The sequence below is a fragment of the Protopterus annectens genome, chromosome 12.part0, assembly GCF_019279795.1.
Source record: "Protopterus annectens isolate FY-2018-M chromosome 12.part0, PAN1.0, whole genome shotgun sequence".
In the NCBI taxonomy this organism is placed as follows: Eukaryota; Metazoa; Chordata; order Ceratodontiformes; family Protopteridae; genus Protopterus; species Protopterus annectens.
In genome coordinates, this window is record NC_056746.1 from 530,768,741 (window position 1) to 530,790,813 (window position 22,073).

At 43.5% G+C, this 22,073-nt stretch overlaps 1 protein-coding gene across 1 annotated transcript in view; it reads right to left on the reverse strand.

Annotated features, from left to right (window-relative positions):
• GET4 (guided entry of tail-anchored proteins factor 4) overlaps positions 1-22,073 on the reverse strand; it is a 419,684-nt gene that overhangs the window by 33,161 nt on the left and 364,450 nt on the right. The window contains exon 4 of the mRNA XM_044089678.1: positions 3,333-3,482. Coding sequence (XP_043945613.1) covers positions 3,333-3,482 — 150 coding nt within the window. The remainder of the gene's footprint in view (positions 1-3,332; positions 3,483-22,073) is intronic.

The following is a 22,073-nucleotide window of genomic DNA, read 5'->3' on the forward strand; positions in this document are numbered from 1 at the left end:
TTGTGGCATACCGGACTCCGGACGTGTCTCGGTAGAGGCCTGCGACTCAAACGTAGCTAGTATCAGGGGCTAATATCCTGTAGTAGACAAAGGAAGCACTCCACGGCTGGCACACCACGAATAATTTATTAAACAGACAACTGGTTAGCGCTTTCACGTTCAGTTATAACGTTTCTTCAGACCTGCAGGCGACTGGCTTAGGAGAAGCTTCGTCATCGGTTTTGGACCTCGACGATCTGTCTCTGTCTTTTTCTTTGCTTTTTTTGTGAACTCCAGTAGTCGGATTGCTAACCAACGACATTTCAGGGTAATTAAATCTGGATCCAAAATATTTTGAAGCAAAAATATACTGACGCTTAATAGTACGTTGGTTAAATCTAGCACAAAACCGACAGCAAGGCATGTTATGATCTGGGCCTAGGCAAGGAATACAGTACAAATGAAAATCCTTATGAGGTATTTGCTTCCCACAAGTAATGCAATTATTAACTTTTACTGACTTCGGTAAGGAGCAAGAAAAAACTTCCCCAAAGGGGTACTTAGCTTTAGATGAAGACTTCGGTTCTGAAACTCGAATGCGAAAATTTCAGGAGTCGGCCGACCGGCACTTGCGAACTGCTTCTGCTTCGGGCACCGCGCGGCAAGAAAGGTGGAGTAAAATGGCGTCGGCTGCATGTTTTACACCCCTGATGACCTGACGTCATGGAAGAGGAGACAGCGACTGACGCAGGACCCAAGACTTTGTTATTCAGGCTGACTGAGGGCAACATGCCAGCAGATTACCCAAATGTAATGACTGCAACAGTGAAACACTAAGAACATGTAGTCTGGGGCTTTCCAATGCCACAATCCCTTTGAAGAGGGACAGCACTGCAAAAGATGTTTTTGAAGGTGGACACTAGGCCATCAAGTCTATTTGACAGTAGTTGTTATTGACAGTATGAAAGTATGAATCTGCATCGGTGAGGGCACAGTTCTTATTTTTATTTTATATATTTTTTATTAGTACTTTGCACATTTGTTAATTAGGCAAGTCCACTTGACACAACTGTCCCTTTTCAAGGGCAAACCGAGAGTACTGTCTTGTAGAGAGACTTGCTCAGTCACACAGTAGGCAAACGAATGTGGAAGGAATCAAACCATACACCCTTGGACTTAAAAAAGCAGAGTATTAACAATTCAGAGACTTAATACTCTGCACTAACTGCAGTCCCTGCAATGAGGAGAGACACCTGTCCCCCTGCCCTAGGGAAGGGTTAGGCCTAAATAACTGCATCCTTATTGCTGGGGTGCCAGCGATGGAAAAAAACTTTGCTGAGGAAGCCTGTATGATGGCCTCCTCCAGCCAACTTTAACCCCCACTGGAGAATACCAGGACAGCAAAATGACTGGGCATGGCTAACAAGGGTAGGCTTGATGATCAGCATGTGCAATGGAAAAAGATGCACAGAAAAAGAGAACTTCTGAATGTTCCTCTACCACAGCCAACTGCAGCAGCATGGACATCAGCAGGGTACCATGCATGTCCATCTCCACTAAACTCTTGTCAAAAATCTACCAAGTGGCATCAGCAGCCACTGTAAGAAATCCAATCTTCAGTCACCCAATCCTCCCTGCAGCACCCCCCCCCCCAACAATCAACCTTCAGGCACTTGGGATAATTTGATACAACCTCTGCATTTGTAAGCAAGTCCTACAGGATGTAACCATTTCCAACTTTTCAAGTTCAAGTGCTTAACATCAACCTACCTCCCAATAACCTGAATTATCATCTTCTGGGGTCTCCGCACTTCAGAACCACAGTACCCATGACATGCAACCACCTCCTTCTAACTCAGTTTATTACCACTTGTGGTCTCCACGCCACCAAGTCAGAGTAACCATGATAGGCATCTACCTTCCATAACTTGTTTATTCACCCACTTGTGGTCTCTACACCTTAGAATCAGAATACTCAGGAGATGACCTACTACAATAGTGGTACCCTCCACAATTAAAAGGCTTTAATTACTTTACGGCAAACTCTCCATCCCCAGGCATCATTAAAACAATAAATCATTGTTATGTAACATAATATAGACATACATGCCACAGCCCTCAGATAAATGCAAGAGCTGCCCAAGGAATGTAGGAAAATACTACAGAATATTCTTGTGGCTGCACACATATTATAATGGTTCTCAGCCTCTGTCATTCAATGGCTCACTGTAAGTGAGTAGCTTAACTAGCCAAGGCCCCAAGTGTGCAAATCACAGCAGCAGCAAATCTGTCAAACCAGTGCATCATAGCAGCAAAAGGATTTCTCCTTACTGGCAAGGTGCAAGATCCCACACCCTGTTCTAACAGCATGGGTGCTACACCTATAGCCTCCTGCGTGGGTGTATGCTGGACTTTGTCCTCAAAAATGGTTTTGTGAGCTTTAGCAATTACCATTTTAAAAAACGTATTCAAAACTGGATGTTATCCCATTTAATCTACTCAACTGTTCTAAAACCTAGTGTAGGAGGCTCCAAACTCAACATGGAACTAAAATTGTTCATAGGGATTTCACATTGTTTGGAGGAGGAATACAAACTGACACAGTGAGTAATGCACTGAAGAAAGAAGTGACGGAGCTCAAGGGATATTCAGCTTGCCCCTTTTACTGAAGCACTGGGACAGAGTTTTAAAATAACACCTATCCATTAACTTTTAAAATCACTACATTTTGCTTGAAATAATAAAGAAAAATCAAGACTATGTACAAGAAATGGATTTTTGACGATATATGAAAATTTAACAAGCAGCCACGCTGGCTCAGTTAAAGAACATTATCAGAAATGTTATTTCTGGTTCAAAACAGTTACTTAAGTCTCGCACAAGTCAAAACGTTAAACGCAAAAAGCATGGACTAAGAATAGTACTGGACTCCCAACACAGAAATATTCGTAAGAGACACAGACTGTTCTTTTCTTCCAAGAAGCAGGAATGAGAGTGCACACATACCCACAAATAATATCAGACAAGTCTCCAAACTTTTAGCAGGTTCGTACTGCAGGCTGCACCACTTCCCAAAACCTAACTGGTACTAGACAATTCTGCTGACCATTTGAAATCTTCGATCCACTCAAAACTCTAGTTGTAACATAAAATTCTGAGCAATTCACAAACAAGCCAGTACTAATTCAACAAATACAGGTCTGCAGCCACTTTTTAACTGGCAGCACAAGGAAATTACATATCATGAATTCTGGAAAGCTAGTAAATACACGACAACTTGATTTGTGCTTTTCTTACAACATACATTAAATGAAAATTAGTTTTCAACAAAACTGAAGTTGTTTTTCCCATACCTTTCCACAGTGCAATGGCTAGTTGCTGATGTAGAACAGGATGACCAAGTTTGCCAGAACCTCCACTGGACCACTTAAGTGCTCTGGAAACGAATGCCACTCGTTCAGGAGAATTTGGATCCATCAGACTAAAAAGTTTGGCCAAGTTTTCTGAAACAGGTCACAATTGCTTTTAGTGTCTAAAAATAGGCAGCCCAACCTTAATCCACCTACTAGCATCTATAAACCTTTAGAAAGAAAGGGTACTAAAAAAAAAAAAACTCTTGGTCATTTATGTCACTTTTCTTAAAAAAGTAGGAGAGTAAATAGACAAAATGTATCCACTACCTGCTAGTGTCAAATGCAAATGTTCACAAGACAAGGCCAGAAATAGCAACTGATAAGGCATGTACGCAACAACACAGTGAATATGTGGAAATCAGAACAATTCAAAATGATCTACAAATCAATGTCAGTCAGTCAGTCAGTCTCATCTGAATCACATTTATTCAGCACCTGCAAATAAAGACATTAACAAACACCTGCTCCATTAGAATCACACTTTTTTAATCATCTATAAAAGAAGACATGAACAAACAGCTGGTCTACTGTAGCCCTGACTATGACCTAAGCAACCAGAGATTGACTAGTGGCTTAGGCACCTAATGGAATCAGCATGAGGAAATACAGAAATGAAGCTCAGAATGCTCATCTCTCATCTGGGAGGAAATATGCAAGTGTAGGCTAGGGATACTGACGATGCACAGAACAGCCAGTGGTAATACTGGAGCGTGTCAAAGGAGGTAGGGCTTGCACAAAAAAACCCTGGTGTATGCAATGTACGTGAAGCTTTAACTTAACATGACTCCTTCTCCACCTCCAATGAATGCTGATCCCACCTCCCCTCCACAAAGTGGCTACAACCAGGAAAGTGGAGTACCAGGCTCTCAATGCTAGAGTCACTTCCCCTCCTCACTCCCCGCTATGGCAGCTCCAACCACAGGCGAGTAGGAAAAAAAAGAGGGGTGCCCAACAGCTGACTGTCATACTGAAAAGCTTGGGATTAAAAAATAAATAAGCAAATGGCTACTCTTCCTTCCAATTAAAAAAATAATAAAAACAGTTACCAACATTGCAGGACCATATCTGCCATTTACAGATTTACGTACTCGTCTTATAATCTAATCCTGCTTCACTGAAAAATGTAAACATTCTGCTAAAGCATTAATGTCAAGACCAACTACAGAACATCTGTTGACATGGCTAAAAAGTCATGAGCTGAACCTTAGATTACCAAACAAAAAAAATACCTAAAAAAATTAAAAAAAATTAAAATTAAACAGACTTGTAACTTTAGACCAATATTTTTGCAGTTCTCCTTTTAGGGCTGACTCTGGGGGACTGTGGCATGTGAAATCCTCTTCTGAGGAAAGACACTCAGAGAAACACTGTTCACTGGTTCAGAAACTACTAAACACAGAGTTCTATAGATAGCCCTTTTAAAAATCATGACACCAAGTACAGAAAACCGCCAGTTAAAAGCCAACACTTGTCAAATTAACTCCACTTGACTTTCAAGATGGCTACACACTGACGGCTTAATTACAGCTCTCCCAGTGTGAAAACTGGAATTTATCAGAGAAAGCCAATGGACCTAGCTTTCCGGGTAAATTTCAGTAACTGGCTAGTAACTGCACTGCATGGATGTCAGTAAAAAGAAATACAGAGAACCTGAAGGAAAATCAGCTACAAAAGGTGATAAAAAAAACACTGACTGTGAAAAGTACTGTAGCTGTTAAGCAGTGCAAGCTCCAGACATGATTTCCAGTAACCTAGAGGAAAGTATAAGGCAACTGCACACTGACCTGACCAAAATAAATGACACACTGATGGAGTATATCAACTCAAACAATAAAAGGATGGAAAAAATGGAAGAAGCTTTAAACAGATATTCAAACAAGGTAATAAAACTTAAAAATTCAGACGTCAAAATGAAAAAAAAAAAAGGCCGAGACTGCACAAGAAGAGATGTTTCAAAAAATAACAGAATTAGAGGACAGAGCACATAAGGAAAACCTGAGATTTTCTGCTGTACCCAATAAACTGGAAGAACAGACTATTAATTTTTATGAAAGCACAAATAAGCAACTGGACTGGTATTCCACAACAGGAATTGTTAATTGAAAGGGCACATTATGTGTATACACCAAACCTGGCTATGAGAAAACAACCTAGGCCTTCAATAGTAAAGATGCAATGTTACCAGCAAAAGAGGCTGATTCTGACAAAACTGTGGCAGACAGACAAAGTAGTAAAAGCAGGAGACAGCAAAATGCTTGTGGAAAATGACTTTTTACTGTACACCAGGCAGAGGAGGAGCAAATTTATTCCATTATTCAGGGAATGTCAAGAAGCAGACACAAGATTCAAACTATTGTACCCAGTTATCTTCAAAATATTTTTCCCTGAAGGAACAAAATCATTTTTTGATGAAGTACATTGGTAAGGAAGAAATACAAAAGTTTAAAAAGTGAGTGTGAAACAGAAAGGGATTCTGTGTCTTGTTCTTCTGGTAATAAAGACCACAAAGAGAAAGACTGTGCCAATGACACCTTTTCTAGTGCTTCAACGGAAAATGCTTGAGAGAAGGGGGAAAAAGCACAAGAGCTGACTAGAAGAATCAACAGTACATTGGAAATGAAGCAGAGACAGAGCTTGGGAGATGGAAATAAACAGGAACAGAAAGTACAGTTTTGTACCTACCATAAATGTAGATGTCCGGTAGGCATGCATCTGCAGTCCTTACAAATGGGTTGTCCTGTCGTCAGGCAGCCCTTCGGTCGGCCGGATTCCAAAGTCTGGGTCTGGCCTCGGCTGGTGTCGCGCTTCACCCGACGTCATAGCTGCAGTTATTCGGGTATAAAGGCATCAGCCGACGCCATTTTCCTCAGTGTTTCTTGCCCCAGATGCCAGGTGCCCTCTAGGAAGACTAAATTTGGATAAATGCAAATGGTTCCAAATAGTAGAGAGCAAACAAAAAATAAGCATGTATGTACATATATACAAACAAATACACCATAATAGATTCCCCCAGCTAGCTACAAGATGGGCAAATACCCTAGGAGTACCACAGAGGGGAAGGAGGGTGGGTAATCCTGACTGCAGATGCATGCCTATCGGACATCTACATTTATGGTAGGTACAAAACTAAACTATGTCCTACAAGGATGCATCTGCAGTCCTTACAAATGGGTAGAATACCATAGCCAAACTGGCGGAGGAGGAGAAATAAGATTATGGTGTAGTTAAGATCCCTTGCAAAACAGCAGTGGCAAAACCTGCTCGGGATCTGGAGTATAAAGGTAAATTATAATGCTTGGCAAATGTATGCACGGAGCTCCAAGTAGCAGCCTCTAAAATGTCTTTGGTAGCCACTCCTCGTAAAAAAGCTGTGGTAGTGGCTGTAGCCCTTGTAGAGTGAGGCTTGATGTTTTCTGGAGTTTTCTTCCCATGGTAGGAGTAACAAAATCTAATGCAATTTCCTATCCACTTAGAGATTGTCTGTTTTGAAATTGCTTTTCCTTCCATTCCTGTTGCATATGCTACCAGTAGCTGGTCAGTTTTTCTATTGCCCTTGGTCCTGTCCAGGTAGTAACGTAATTGTCTATGTACATCCAAGGTATGCAACAGTCTTTCTCCCCTGTTCTGTGGGTTGGGGAAGAATGTAGGTAGGTGGATAGCTTGGTTTAAAGATACCCTGGAGACCACCTTTGGCATAAAAGTAGGATTTGTTCTCATGGACACTCTATCTTGATGGAAGATCAGGAAGGGCTGTACTGCCATTAATGCCTGTAGCTCAGATACCCTTCTTGCTGAAGTGATTGCAAGCAGGAAAGCAGTCTTCCATGATAAGTATTGTAATTCTGCTGTTGCTGCTGGTTCGAAAGGAGGGAGTGTCAACTTTTCTAGCACAAAGTTCAAATCCCATGCTGGCAATGGTGGCTTCCTAGGTGGTTTTACATTTTTAATTCCTCTCAGAAACTGCCTGAGCAGAGGATGTGAGAAGACTGGAGGATCCAAGTTGTATTCTGCTGAAATAGCTGATGCATGAATCTTAATGGAAGAATAGGACAGGCCGTTGTGGAAGAGCTCTGCCAAGTATTCCAGGATGTTGGCTATGTTTACCAGTGACACATTTTCTCCTTTTGCAGTACTCCAAATGTGATATATTTTCCATTTTGCTGAATAATTTTTTTCTTGTTGAGGGTCTGCGAGCCTCCAAGATAATGTCTTTAACCCTTTGGGATAAACTTGGGTTATTTGGTCTTATGCAATGTTCCAGGCAGTCAGCTGCAGTGTTTTCAGGTTTGGATGCAGGGTGTTGTAGTTGTTCTGTGTTAACAGTAAGGGAACCAGTGGTAGAGGCCATATTTGTTCCCGAGACATGCTCCTCAGTAATGGGTACCAATGTTGCCTTGGCCAGTCTGGAGCTATCAGGATGATCCTTGGACGGTCTTCTTTGATCTTCAATAGCACCTTGTGCATCAAAGGAAGTGGTGGGAATGCATATGCTGTCAGGTTTTTCCAACTGAAAGGGTTAAAGACATTATCTTGGAGGCTCGCAGACCCTCAACAAGAAAAAATTATTCAGCAAAATGGAAAATATATCACATTTGGAGTACTGCAAAAGGAGAAAATGTGTCCACTTTCCAAGCAAGTGGGTGGTACGTCCTTGTGCAGAATTTCTTCAGTTGGTGATTGCGTGGGGATGCAAATAAGTCTATTTCTGGTAGTCCCCATTTTCTTGTAATGGTTTTGAATATGTCCGGATGCAGCATCCATTCGTGGGCATCTGTGGTAGTTCTGCTTAGTATGTCTGCTAGTATGTTTTCTTTTCCTGGCACAAAAATTGCTTGTAACTGAATGTTGAGGCTCAGGGCCACATTCCAGAGTTCCATTGCCATCCGGCATAGAGGGTACGAATGTGTGCCTCCCTGTTTGTTGATGTACCACATAACTTTGGTGTTGTCTGTCCTTATCAACAGTTGACCTTGTCGAAGAAATGGTCTGAATGTCTGAATTGCCAGTTTTACTGCCAGCATTTCCTTTTGATTTATGTGTAGGTGCAGCTGGTCTTGAGTCCATAAGCCTTGTATGCACTTGTCCAGCATGTGCACCCCCCAACCGAGGTCTGAGGCGTCCGTTGTGATGGTCTGGCTTGGTTGAGTGCTGTGGAAGGGCAGTTCTTTGTTTGATTGACAGGCCTGAGCCCACCATTTGAATTCTTGCTTCAGGCATGGGATTATTGGAATTTGGGTTTCTAGGCTGTGCTTGTGCAGAGACCATAAATTCCTTAGGTACCACTGTAACTTTTTCATATGCAGTCTGGCATGTGGAACCAAAATTATGCAGGATGCCATGAAACCCAAAGCTTGCAGGACTTTTCTTGCTGTTAGCTGGTTCTGTTTTGTTAATGCCAAGAAGTAGAGAGGGAGTTGCTCCTGTTTTTCTACTGTTAGAAATGCCATTTGCTGTGATGTGTCCAGCTCTGCACCCAAAAAGGTTATCCTTTGGGATGGTATCAGCCTTGACTTTTTTATATTGACTGTGTATCCCAGGGCTTGCAGTAGATAAATGACCCTTTTTAAGTCTTCTGCTAGTTTGTTTTTGTTGTCCGCTTGTAACAGGCAGTCGTCCAGGTAAGGGTAGATTTGAATTCCCTGAAGCCTGCAATGAGCAATTACTGATGCTAGGCATTTCGTGAACACTCTGGGTGCAGTAGATAAGCCAAAGGGCAATGCTGAGAATTGATAATGCTCTGATCCTGCAAGAAATCTGAGGTATCTTCTGCAATTTGGTCGTATGGGGACGTGCAGGTATGCCTCCTTGAGATCTAGAGTTACCAGCCAAGACTCCTTGCCCAACATAGGAAGAAGCTGCTGTAGGGTCAGCATTTTGAATTTTGGGACAATGAGGTATGTGTTTAAAGCGGACAGGTCGAGAATAGGTCTCCATTGGTTTTCTTTTCTTGGTACCAGGAAGAGCCTGGAGTAAAATCCTTATCCTTGCTCCATAGATGGTACCTTTTCTACAGCTCTCATCCTTAGTAAGTGAGTTATTTGCTTTAGAGCTTCTGCCTTTTGATTTGGAGGTAGGTTTGGCATTCCTCTCTTCCTTGGTAGAGTATGGAAGTGAAACCTGTAACCTTGGTCTATTGTCTGCAAAATCCACTTGTCTCCTGTGATGTAATGCCAGTTTACTGAAAATAAGGCTAGCTTTCCGCCTAAGGGTGCTTCTAGTTGTTCCCTGGTAGGCGGTGCTAGAGCCAAGTCACTGTGATTGTCCTGTAGTCGTGGTGGTGGCTGTATCTGTGGCTGTACCTCGCTGGTTGTTAGCCTGCCACTGACGTCCCCTGTAGGCACCTCTGGATTGACCCCTGCCTCTTGAGCGCCTATTCCTGCCTCTCTGAGCTTTGGAGGTGTCTGGAAAGGACCAATTCTTGGAGGGCCAATTCCTGCTAAACCTTGGAGGTTGGACCTGTAAGAAATCTTTGACTGTCTGGACAGATTTTGCCTTCTCTTCCATCTTCTTCAGCACCTGTTGTGCAGGAGAGCCAAACAAATTGATCTTGTCCATGGGAGCATCCAGTAGCTTTGATTTAACATGATCTGGTAAGGCCTGCTCTTTTAACCATGCATGTCTTCTGATCACTGTGCCAGTCATGGCTGATCTAAAGGAAGCCTCCAGTGCATCATAGTCGCATTTTAAGGAATGGTTACTGACCTGCTGAATGTTATGTACCATTTCCTGAACCGATTTTTTGTCTAATGGTTCATCCGAGGACAGCTTTTTAGTTAACTGGTCTAACATAAATTCTTGATACTGGATCATGTGGAATTGACAGTTCAAGGCCCTAGCTGAAAGAGTAGCAGAAGTGTAAACTTTTTTGCCCCATCTCTCTAAGGCCCTAGATTCCCTTTCAGAGGGAGGTTTTTGGTAGAGGTAGCTGCTACAGCCTTGGGTCCCTGGGAGATAGTTTCGGGATCTGCAAAAGGGGCCTTATACAAATGATAATGTGTGTCCGGAACCCTGTAGTACCTATTGGGCTTAGCAGGGGCCGGAGGAAGAGAATCAGGAGCAGTACAAGCATCATTAAAAGCATCATCCACAACAGTAAGTACTGGAGGAATGGCTAAAGGCCTATGCTGTGGCAAATGCAAAAAGGTTCTAAGCCTTTTCCTAGAGTCTGAAAAATCCTGGCCCTGCCATTGAAATTGTTCCCTCATAGCATGCAAGGTTTCCCCAAAAGAAAATTCCTCAGGCGGAGAGGCAGAAGGAATGGACTCTTCTGCATCAGAGTCCTCATAAGGAGAAAAAGGAGTCTCTGGAGGGTCTGAATTATCTGATTCATCAGAGGAGCCATCTGAAGAAACTGGCTCAGGGGGCTCTACTCTAGTCCTCTTCTCTGGAGGAGGGTGAGAGGCCCTGTCTGGATGTGGTTGGGATCCCCGGATCAAAGAAATGAGATTCTCTGCTAGACTAAGCATTTGTGAACTAGAACTGGGCCTGTGAGAGGGGGTCTTAGCAGGCACAGATTTGGTAGTTTTTGCTGCTTTAGCCCTGGCAAAGGCCTTAATCGACATGGATGCAGGAGGCCTAGCAGCTCCACGTGCAGGGGTAGAAATATCCAAAGGGATAGTATCTGATAAATCCTGTGAACCTGCAGGAGCAGGTGGGATTTCAGTAGCAGATTCAGCCAAGCTGGATGAGGCCTCGGTAAGTGGCAAGCTTTCGGCCGAAGGAAGAACCGTGGACTCTGTTTCAGCCGAAACCGAGACACTCGCGGTTGGCTTAACCGCGGTTTCGGCCGAAACCACGGACCGCGAGTGTCAGTCCTTTTCCTTGCGTTTTTTAGAAATTTGCGTAGTCGGAGTATCCGACGGCATAATGTAAGCAAAAGCGGAGCTGAAAAACTCTTCAGCAAATTCAGACCGACGTCTAAGCGTTCGTCGGTTGAAAGAAGCACAGGCTAGACAAGCTGCTACGTCGTGGTCTGGGCCTAAGCAAGGTAAGCAGTAAGAGTGGAAATCTTTATGAGGTATTTGTTTCCCACAATTTAAACAGTTATTCACTTTTTCTGACATCGGCTGAGGCAAGAAAGAGTCCCCAACGGGGTACTTAGCTTTTTAGAAGTCTTCGGTAGTAGTAGAAGTATTCAGTAGTAGTAATCTCTGGTTCTGACCGACCGGCACTTGCGAACAGCTTCTGCTTCGGGCGCCACGCGGCAAGAAAGACTGAGGAAAATGGCGTCGGCTGATGCCTTTATACCCGAATAACTGCAGCTATGACGTCGGGTGAAGCGAGACACCAGCCGAGGCCAGACCCAGACTTTGGAATCCGGCCGACCGAAGGGCTGCCTGATGACAGGACAACCCATTTGTAAGGACTGCAGATGCATCCTTGAAGGACATCAAGAAAATCTGGAAATACTGGACTTTCTTTGACTTTGTTAAACTTGTTGAGGACTCTAAAGCATATGCCCTACTTCATGTCATTAACATTCGGAAAAATACTCAGGAGAGGGGAAGAGGAGGGGAGAGAAAAACTTACCTGTAAGTAAAACAAATCATCTGCTATTGTAAATTTTTCATTTTGTCCTCACATATGGGTTTCGGATCCGGATACTAAGTTCATGGCAACCCAATAAGTTCTTGGATACCTCCCCTTACCCACAATGCATCTCTCCCTATCTCAGATCTTTGTTTGCCACTTCACAAAGGTGTGGTCCTTCCACTGAGCTCTTGGATTGTCAGGTTATTTTTATAAGCTTTTTGTTCTCTCTACTTGCCTAACTTTTTTGTTCTTGTATTTTTATCCTTTTTTACCTCTCCTCGTCTTGAAAACCAGTTTCTCTACAGCAACCGCTTTTTTATTAGGTTACTTTCACTCCTCCCCTTCTTTGTCCCTCTAATAACCATTTTTTCATAGATTACTCCCCTCCCTTATTACCTTTTTACATAGTCTTAGCTACTGTTAGTAGTTTTTTCCCTCCTCTCTGTTCTAACAAATCTTTCCTTTATCCTTCACCTTTCTGGTATTGTAGTGCATAGTGATTGTTTTGAGAGACCCATGGTGTAGAAACAAGATAAGCCTGCTGATTTAAAAAAATTCACAAAGTGCGGACATAAAATACCTTTTAGTGACTTGCACTCCTTGTGCGTCTGCTGTTTAGGGCCTCTCCAGTTACAAGAAGATTGTGCCATCTGCCATTCTTTCAACCATAGAGCTTTGGTTGAAAGACAAATAAGCTCATTTCAAGGGGAATGCTACCCTCAGCTTTTGAAGAAGCCATTTCTGGCAGCCAACTCAAGTCTCTGGACTCCCAAATTGAAATAGTCTCATTCAAGCCCTGCTTCTTCCCTGTCTTCAAAAAGCAGTGACAAGGGAAAGAAGAGACTTTTCTTGGCTCTGTCAGATTCAGAGCCAAAAGCCAAGACTTCTAAATCTAACAAATCTTTGTCTCAAATGGAGCCTTCTGTGCCAACCACTACCAAACTGGATCCAGTGTATTCTGCTCAGACTGTATCTGGTAAGGATAGATGGATCTTAACAAAAGTCCTTTCAAACTTATCATGGCACTCCCAAGGACCCAGTACTCCCCTACCATAGACCCACAGAGTAGTGTCTCCCTTCTTATCCAGGCCAAAATCCCAGTCTGCATCCTCTTCCTGTTGAACAGAAAGCCTTACTAAGGACAACATGGAACACTGGTACAAAAGATCCTATGGTTGCAGGGCATTACCAAGTCCACCTTGGCCTCAACCCACACCGTTCCAGGGCTATCCAAGTCTACTATGCCCCTCTTACTCCTCCTCCAACTTAGGAGCATGCTTCGGAGCCCTTGGATCTGATACATCCGATGCTTTTCAGGTCAGATCCAAAGACGTCTCTTTTTTCAGATCAGGCCTTTGCTCTGTGCTCATTGGCCTTTTCAAAGCTGGAGAGCTCCCAGAGCTGTAGTGAACCTCGCAGTCCTAGAGTGCGCTTGACCCCCAGACTGTTGGAGCAGTCGAGGTGCCTCTGGGCTTCAGCGAAGGTGAGCTCAGCTCTGGCTTCTACCCTGGGCTAGCTGTCTTCTGGGTTGGAGGCGGCACCGACCCCCAAACATGGCTTGTTGGAGATTCAGGAACAGTCAGCCTTTGGGGCCCTGGAGTTGGCTAAAGATGCCACTACATCTAAAAAGTCATCTGCCCCTCAGATCCTCTATCCCATCAGAATTCCCAGAGCACTTCTACTAACCAGGACATTCCATCAACACAGAGGGACCACGGGTGCTAGGATACACACTGGGGTACTCCTTTCCCTTCTGATACCTCCCAAGAGTACCCCACTGAGGAGGTCGCTCAGAGGAAACTTTGCAAGAGGAAGCATATGGACTCCACAGACGAGTCTGCCACTGAAGACACTGACCTCGATGAATGAGCCAAATGATCCCCACGGTCATCTCCTGAGGTCATTTCCTTCGGGGAGACTAGAAATTCTGAAAAAGACAGGTGGCTGGCAATCCAGTAATCCTGCACCTGAATCGGTGTACCTGGTGGCCTTTGGTTCACGCCCATCTTCCTCCTGGGTGATTCCACCTACCGATGAGCTCACATGTCTGACCTCTCGGCGGGCGTGGGAAACCCTGGGTTCCATCAAGCCTACTTTCCTGAGACCAAACAAAATAATTACTGCCCCATCTGATAAAGCCTTCTGGACAAAAGGGGTTCCAGTAGATGCCATGGCAGCAGTGGCCAAAAAGGAATTTTCACAGGGGAGTTCCACTATCCATCCTCCTAACAAAGATTAGAGGATGATGGATAGATGCAGGAAGCGAGTTTTCTCTTCAGTAACTTTTGTCCTATAATCACTGAACTATCTTTCCCATTTCACAAGGTTGCAAAGGAATCTGACTAAGGAGTTAGATAACCTTGAAGAAGCAGTAGCTGAGGGAGCAAGGGAAAGGTAGCCTCCCAGTTAGTGATGCTACAACTCTGTAGCTAATTCTTCCATGAGGCTCACTGCACATGCAGCCAAAAAGAACGAGTAGGGAGATGGGTTCCAGCATCTCTATGAGGATGTATGCCTGGATGCACCTATGCAATTTTGCTGAGCCTTTTAAGTCTTTGTTTGTCAACACCCCTGTTTTACAGCTCTTCTCTTTTTTCTCTCCAAAGTCAAAGATACGCTATCCAGGTGTGAGAAAGAAGGTAGGACTCTGTCTGACGTGGGCATATGTTTTTCTGCCCTTCAAAGACCCTATCAAAAAGGGTGAGAGAAGAAGCCAAAAAATGTGGTTCAAAAAGTCTCAGGGCTCTTACCAGGTCACACATGGAGGTTTCCCCCCCAGAAGCAAAGGGGGGGAATAATAATGGAAGATGCTGCCTTCGCAGCAGAGGTGGCTTACAGAGCCAGGGGTCCAGAGAATCTTTCTTCATGAAACCCTTCCAACTCTCCTGAAAGGAGGCCCACTTGTCCACCTCTGGAGGCAATCGGTGGTTGACTATCCCTGCACTGGAGAGTCTGACAAAACAAAGCTTTCAGTTTGTGAAGGCAGAGGATAATAATATCCAGTAGCTATCAAATTCCCTTCTCTCATCCCCCCCCCAAACATGTGAATCCCACATGTCCCACCCAGTCAAAGGAAGAAGGCAGTTATTCAAATTCAGAAGCTTCTACAAAAAAGGGTCATCTAAGGGGTCCTCCTTGACCAGAGTGGATTCAGAACTTACTTAAGGTTCTTTTTTAGTTCCAAAGAAAATGGGGACTGGAAAACCAATTTTGGATCTCAGCAGATTAAGCAAGTCGGTTCAAAGCAGCAAGTTCTGAATGGTCATGGTTTAAATCCATACTTCCTTTCCTGAAAAAGGACGGCTGGATGTGCTCTATACATCTTCAGGATGCATAGTATCACATAAAAATGGACAGACGCTCCAGTAGACAACTAAACTTCGGGTTGGGAGCCAGTCATTATTAGCTCAGAGAGCTGGCCTTCGGTTCACTAACACCCCCAGGGTACTCACCAAATGAATGGCAGTGATTGCAGCTCACCTGAGATGATGAGACTTCTGGGCATTTCCTTATTTAGATGAGTGGCTCATATCCGCCCCGATCAGGCATCTATTGATAAACGCAAGACACTCTGTTCTTCAAATCTGCAGAGAACGAGGCATAATAAAAAATCACACTTGGAACCTTCACAAACACTAGAATTCATTGGAGTGCTACTGGATACTACTGAGATGATTGCAAAACTTCTCCCCTCCAGTGTGTTGACAATCAGATGTCAAATGCACAGACTAATTCAAAACAGGAAGGTAGCTGCTCGTCACATCCTACAAGCCTTAGGATCAATGGCGATGGCAACAGTGTTAGTCCCATTAGCCAGGTTCAACATAAGGATACTACAGTGGCTTCTAGCTTCCCAATGGTCAATTATCCATCAATCAAATGTCTCACCAAATTCTCATACGCATGCAAAAGGACCCTATCATGGTGGATTAAGTCAGAATAGTTAACACAAGGTTGACTCTTTGTTCCCCCTCAACCACAGGCCACGGTGATCACAGATGCTTCCCAAATAGTGTGGGGGGCATTATCTGGGGAAGAGACAGTCCAAGGAACCTGGTCTGCAGATGAGGTAAACCTGCAAATCAATGTCCTGGAGATGAAGACAGTGCTTTTGGCATTGCAAGCATTCCAAACTGCTCTTCCTCTGGGGACAGTGGTGATTCAATCAGGCAACATGTCAGTGGTCTGGTACATGAACAAGGGGGAACTATATCATACCCTCTATGTCAAGAAGCCCTCAGAGTCCGGCACTGGGTGATCTCATCCAACTGCTTTTTCATTGCAACACACATTTCTGGGAAAATCCAGTGTGACAGCGGACAAGTTGGGCAGATCCATTCTCATGCCTCATGAGTGGTCCCTCAACCAGATGGTAGCATGGGACCTTTTCCGCAGAAGGGCCAGCTTTGCTGAGATCTTTTTGCTTCTCCCCTAATAAACAAATGCAGCAGCTAAAAAGCACCACAACAACTGGATGCTTCAGAAACGACTGGAACCAATGAATGCAGCAAATAGCTTCAAATACTTTCATTACGCTTTCATCAACTAGACTTCTTCGGAATAAAATCACATAAACAACAAACCCTCCCTTTTATACATCATCAAATAGTAAAACAATCAACCAATTAAGGTTCTTAAAGTGCTACAATACCATAAGTGTATTTTAAAATTAAATACAGAAGCAAAAACATGTATAATGATAAAATTCATCTAAATAATTCATTAAATGTTCCTAACGTATTGCACTTTTGTACCTTTCATCTTTCAAGAAAAGTACAGTTGTGTACACTTACCGTAAATGTAGATGTTCAAGTATATTCACTGTTGCAGTCATCACATTTGGGTTATCTGCCTGCAGGTGGCCCTCAGTCAGCCCGAATACCAGAGACTTGGTATTTCTGCGTCGGTTACTGTCACTTCAGGTCAGGTCATCAGGGGTATAAAAACAGGCAGCCGATGCCATTACATCAGTTTTTCTTGCCCCAAACGTCAGGAGCCCCCCAATAGGGAGCTAAGCTATGGTGGAAGAATCTCCACCAGTAAAAAGTAAATACCAGTACCAATATCCCTGCAAATGGTGTGTAGTATACATAGAGAGGAGAGAGAGACAGTGAGAAGGGGGCTGGAGGGAGGGAAACTAGGACTGCAACAGTGAATACACTCAAACATCTATATTTATGGTAAGTGTACACAACTGTACTATGTTCTTTGTGTTTCATTGTTGCAGTCATCAGACTTGGGTTGATTCCCAAAGCTGTAGAAAGGGTGGAGGCAGTCAAGAAGTGTTTGGGCTGGCTAGAATGCCCTGCAGGACTGCAGTTGCAAAACCCGCCCTGGATTTGGAAAATAAAGGCAGGTGGTAATGCTTGGTGAATGCGTGTACAGAGCTCCAGGTAGCAGCCTTCAGAATGTCCCTGGTAGGGACTCCCCTGAGGAATGCTGTAGAGGTAGAAGTTGCCCTAACGGAATGTGTTCTGACCCCCTGAGGGGTTGGTTTCCCATGGAGTTTGTTGCAGAAATGGATACGGTGTGCTATCCGTTTGGAAACTTGTTTTGAAATGGCCTTGCCCTCTGCCCCTGGTGCAAAACTGAGTAGTAACTGGTCAGATTTCCTGAAGGGCTTAGTCCTACCCAGGTAGAATCTGAGCTGTCTGTGCATGTCCAAGGAGTGCAGGATCTTTTCCCCTTTATTTTGAGGATTAGGGAAGAAGGTTGGCAAATAGACAGATTGGCTGAGAGCCACACTGGACACCACTTTGGGCATAAAGGAAGGATTAGTCCTGAGGGAGACCATGTCAGCATGAAAAATAATAAAGGGTTCCACAGCCATAAGTGCTTGTAGTTCAGATACTCTTCTCGCTGAAGTGATGGCCAGGAGCAATGTTGTTTTCCGAGAGGAATTTCAAGTCTGCTGGCGCTGCAGGCTCAAAAGAGAGCAGTGTGAGCGTTTCTAGTACAAAGTTAATGTCCGAGCAGGGGTGGGTGCTCTCATAGGTGGACTTAAGTTGTTTGCCCCTCACAGGAACTGTTTAATGAGAGGGTGAGAGAATAGGGGCGGCTCAGAATTGTAATGAACAGAGATGGGAGAGGGATGGATCTTAATGAAGGAAAAGGATAGGCCTCTGTAGAGTAGATCTGCTAAGTAATCCAGGATTAGAGGTAGGGAGAGCAGAGTTGTGTCCTCTCCTTTAGATTGAATCCAGGAGCAATACCTTTTCCACTTATCCGCATAGGATTTCCTTGTACTGGATCTTCTGGCTTCAAGAACGATGTCCAGTACATCTGCTTGTTTAGGCTGGACATTGGGGAAGAATTCAAGGAATAAGCCAAGCTACAAGATTTAAGGTTTGCAGTTGCGGATCCAAGATCTGTCCCCCCTGTTGAGTGACCAGGATGGGGCTGTGGGATAGGTGGCACCGGTGACGAGTTGCGCAGGAGTGGGTATCAGTGCTGGCGTGGCCAGTTCGGGGCAATCAGAATTGTCCTTGGTATGTCCTGTCTTATCTTGAGCAATATTCTTGAGAGAAGGGGCAGAGGGAGACATGCATAGATTGAGACATTTACCCACTGGAAGGATAGGGAATCCACTTTCCAGGCCCTGCTGTGAGGTGTTCTGGTGCAGAATTTGCTGAGCTGGTGATTGCAAGGAGAGGAAAAGAGATCCAGCTCTGGGGTACCCCATTTCTGAATCAGGAGGCTGAAGGTGCTGGGCTCTAATTGCCACTCCTGTGGGTCTAGGAGATTTCTGCATAAGTCATCTGCAAGTGAGTTTTGTTTGCCCAGCAGGAATTGAGCTTGCAGAAGGACCTGCATGTCTAAAGCAGTGTCCCACAGGGCCATGGCTAGCCTGCAGAGTGGTTAAGAGTGGGTTTCCCCCACTTGTTGATGTACCACATAATTGTGGTGGTGTCTGTTTTTATTAGCAGGGGTCCCGGTGAGAGTAGGGATCTGAAAGCTGTTAGAGCGTGCTGCACAGCTAGCATCTCTTTTTGGTTTATGTGCAGATGAATTTGACTTTGGTTCCAGTGGTCCTGAATGCACTTGTCGTCCAGGTGTGACCCCAGGCATAATCTGATGCATCTGTGGTTAGGGTCTTGGTGGCGTGGGGTTGAGTGAAGGGTAGTCCCTTGTTGTGGTTGCATTCTGCTGCTCACCAAAGAAACTCTGTCCTTAGACAAGGTATGATAGGAATGACAGTTTCTAGGTCCTGAGAATGTTGGCACTAAAGACTTTTTAAGTACTATTGAAGTTTCCTCATATGCAGTCTGGCATATGGAATTAGTAGGTTACATGAGGCCATGAACCCTAGGGCCTGCAGGATTTTCCTTGTGGATAGCTGGGTTCTGGTGGCCATTTGACTGAAATAGTCTGTCAGATAGGCTTGTTTTTCTGGTGTAAGGAATGCCACTTGGGATGCTGTGTCCAAGCTTGATCCCAGGAATACAATCTTTTGACTGGGTACTAGTTTTGATTTCTTTTCGTTGATGGTATACCCCAGAGAGGTTAGAAGTTTTTTTACGAATGTCAGGTGCTGCAACAGCATTTCCTGACTGTCTGCCTGGATCAGTCATCAAAGTACGGGTAAATTTGAATTTTTCTCTGTTTGCAGTAAGCAACTGCTGGAGCCAGGCATTTTGTGAATAATCTGGGAGCAGTGGATAAGCCAAAGGGAAGTGCAGAGAACTGACAATGCATACATCCTGCCCTGAGGCAAAGATATTTCCTGCTTGAGTCCCTTATAGGGATGTGCAAATAGGCTTCTTTTAAATCCAGGGTAGCTAACCAGGCATCTTTGGCCAGCATAGGAAGAAGATGCTGCAGGGTGAGCATTTTGAATTTTGGTACCACCAGGAAGGTATTTAGAATGGAAAGATCTAGGACTGGGCGCCAAATGCCCTCTTTTCTGGGTACCAGAAAAGTCTGGAATAAAACCCTTGACCCCTCTGCTCCGCAGGAACAGGTTGAATTGCCCTTATAGAGAGCAGGGATTGAACTTGTTTTTGTGCCTCTGCCCACTGGTTTGGAGGAAGATCTGGGAACCCTATTGGTGTTGGCAGTGAGTGGAAGTAAAATTTGTACCCCTGGGATACAGTGTTGAGGACCCATCTGTCTTTGGTAATGGAAATCCAGTTTTCTGCACGATGAGCAAGTTTTCCTCCTAGGGGCAAAAGCTGCTGGGCAGAGGTGGGGAGTGGAGTTGAGAAGTCATTGGGAATTCTTCCCGTAAGGGGGTGGCTTAGCACTCCCTGTTTTTGAAGTGAAGGCACTCCATTGCTTAGATCTCTGCATACCCTGAGACTGTAGTCTGGGGGGTCTGTTTCTCCTGGGTCTAGTTTGAGATGGCCTAGAGGGGGCGGGAAAGGACCAATGTTTCGAGGGACAATTCCTACTGAATCTAGGAGGCTGTACTTGCAAGAAATCTTTGACTATCTGCACAGATTTAGCTTTTTCTTCCATCTTTTTAAGAACCGCTTCTGCTTTGGTGCCAAACAGATTGTCCTTATTCAAAGGGGCGTCTAGTAACTTTGATTTGACATGGTCTGGCAAGGTCTGCTCCTTAAGCCAAGCATGCCTTCTCAGTACAGAACCAGTGACTGCTGCCCTGCAAGATGCTTCTAGGGTGTCAAAGTCACACTGCAATGTCTGCTTGCTGACTTGGCTTACAGAATGCATAAGCTCTTGTAATTCTTTATTTTCTGCACAGTCCTTAAAGGTAGCTATTTTATGCTTAATAAGTTCCATAATATGTTGTTGGTACTTCAGCATGTGAAACTGGCAATTCAAAGCCCTGATGGTGAGAGTTGCAGAGGTGTATATTTTCTTACCACATCTATCTAAGGCTCTGGAATTACAATTTTTAGAAAACAATCCACTGAAAAATCCACAGAGAAGCAGCCTCAGTCCAGCATGGCACACAACCCACGTTTATTAATATTATGAGCGCATTCATTTGGTACAATACCAAACTTCTTCAATAAAACACATGTAACACAAAACATTCAACTGTTATACATTATGTGATCAATCACCTGATCCAATTCCAACACTAGTCATGTAGTTTTCCCTACAAATTAAAGACATACATATTTTATGTGCTATAAAGCTTAATTCATTGTTACATAAAACTTTTATGTTAACAAAACATTATTTTATATATATTTTAAAACCATATTCAAACATAAAACCATTAAAAATTAGAAAAAAATTAATAGTTATTTGTTTACATCCCTGCCTTACCTATCTATTCAAGCTCTTTAACTTTAGTATGGAAGCAATTGAACAAACATCATTTAACCTAGGTAATACATATGAATGGCAATGTAGTTGTCAAACTAAATCACATGCTTCTAAGATGCAGCCCCTCCCCCCTCTTCTTTTTGGATTTGGTCAATAATTCTGAACTTAAACCAGTGTCCTGGATGTTTTTTTACATAGTTTGCTAAAGCATTTTCTAACTTTTCTTTCTTTATAGCATAGAGATGTGCATAAGGTCTCTCTCTCTCAGTTTCCTGTCTTCCCTATGTAGAAACTGGGACAATGTTGGCATAAAGCTATATAAACAACTCCACTAGAATTACAATTATATTTATGTCTTGTCTCATACTTTCTATCTCTAATGGTAAAAGAACTTCCTATGTCAATGTACTTACAAATGAGGGCAAGATTCGCATTTGAACATGCCTTTAATTTTACTATTAGGTAAATCCTGAAAATTTAAAATGTTCTTAAAATTCAAACCTTTCTTAAAAACAAATTTCGGTTTCATATTACTAAAATTATTGCAAACTGTGTCTGTAGCTAATAAGGGCCAATTTTTATATATAATATTTCTTATAGCTAGTGCATCCATGCTAAAAGTAGTGATGAATAATAAGTTGTTGGAAAATTCACGATTAGTTACACGATTACCCATGTTTGTCATTTAAAATAAAATCCTGAGCATTATGCCCACTCAAAATTGCTTTATAAACTCCTTGTGTTTGTTTATTTACTACTTCAATTCTTATCTCATTCACAAAATTGTCGGGGTATCCCCTCTTAATAAACATAGAAGTCAAGTTATCACATTCTACTAAAAAATCAATTTCTGTTGTGACCATTCTGGCTGCCCGAACAAACTGCCCCTTTACTAACGACTTTTTTTGTTGT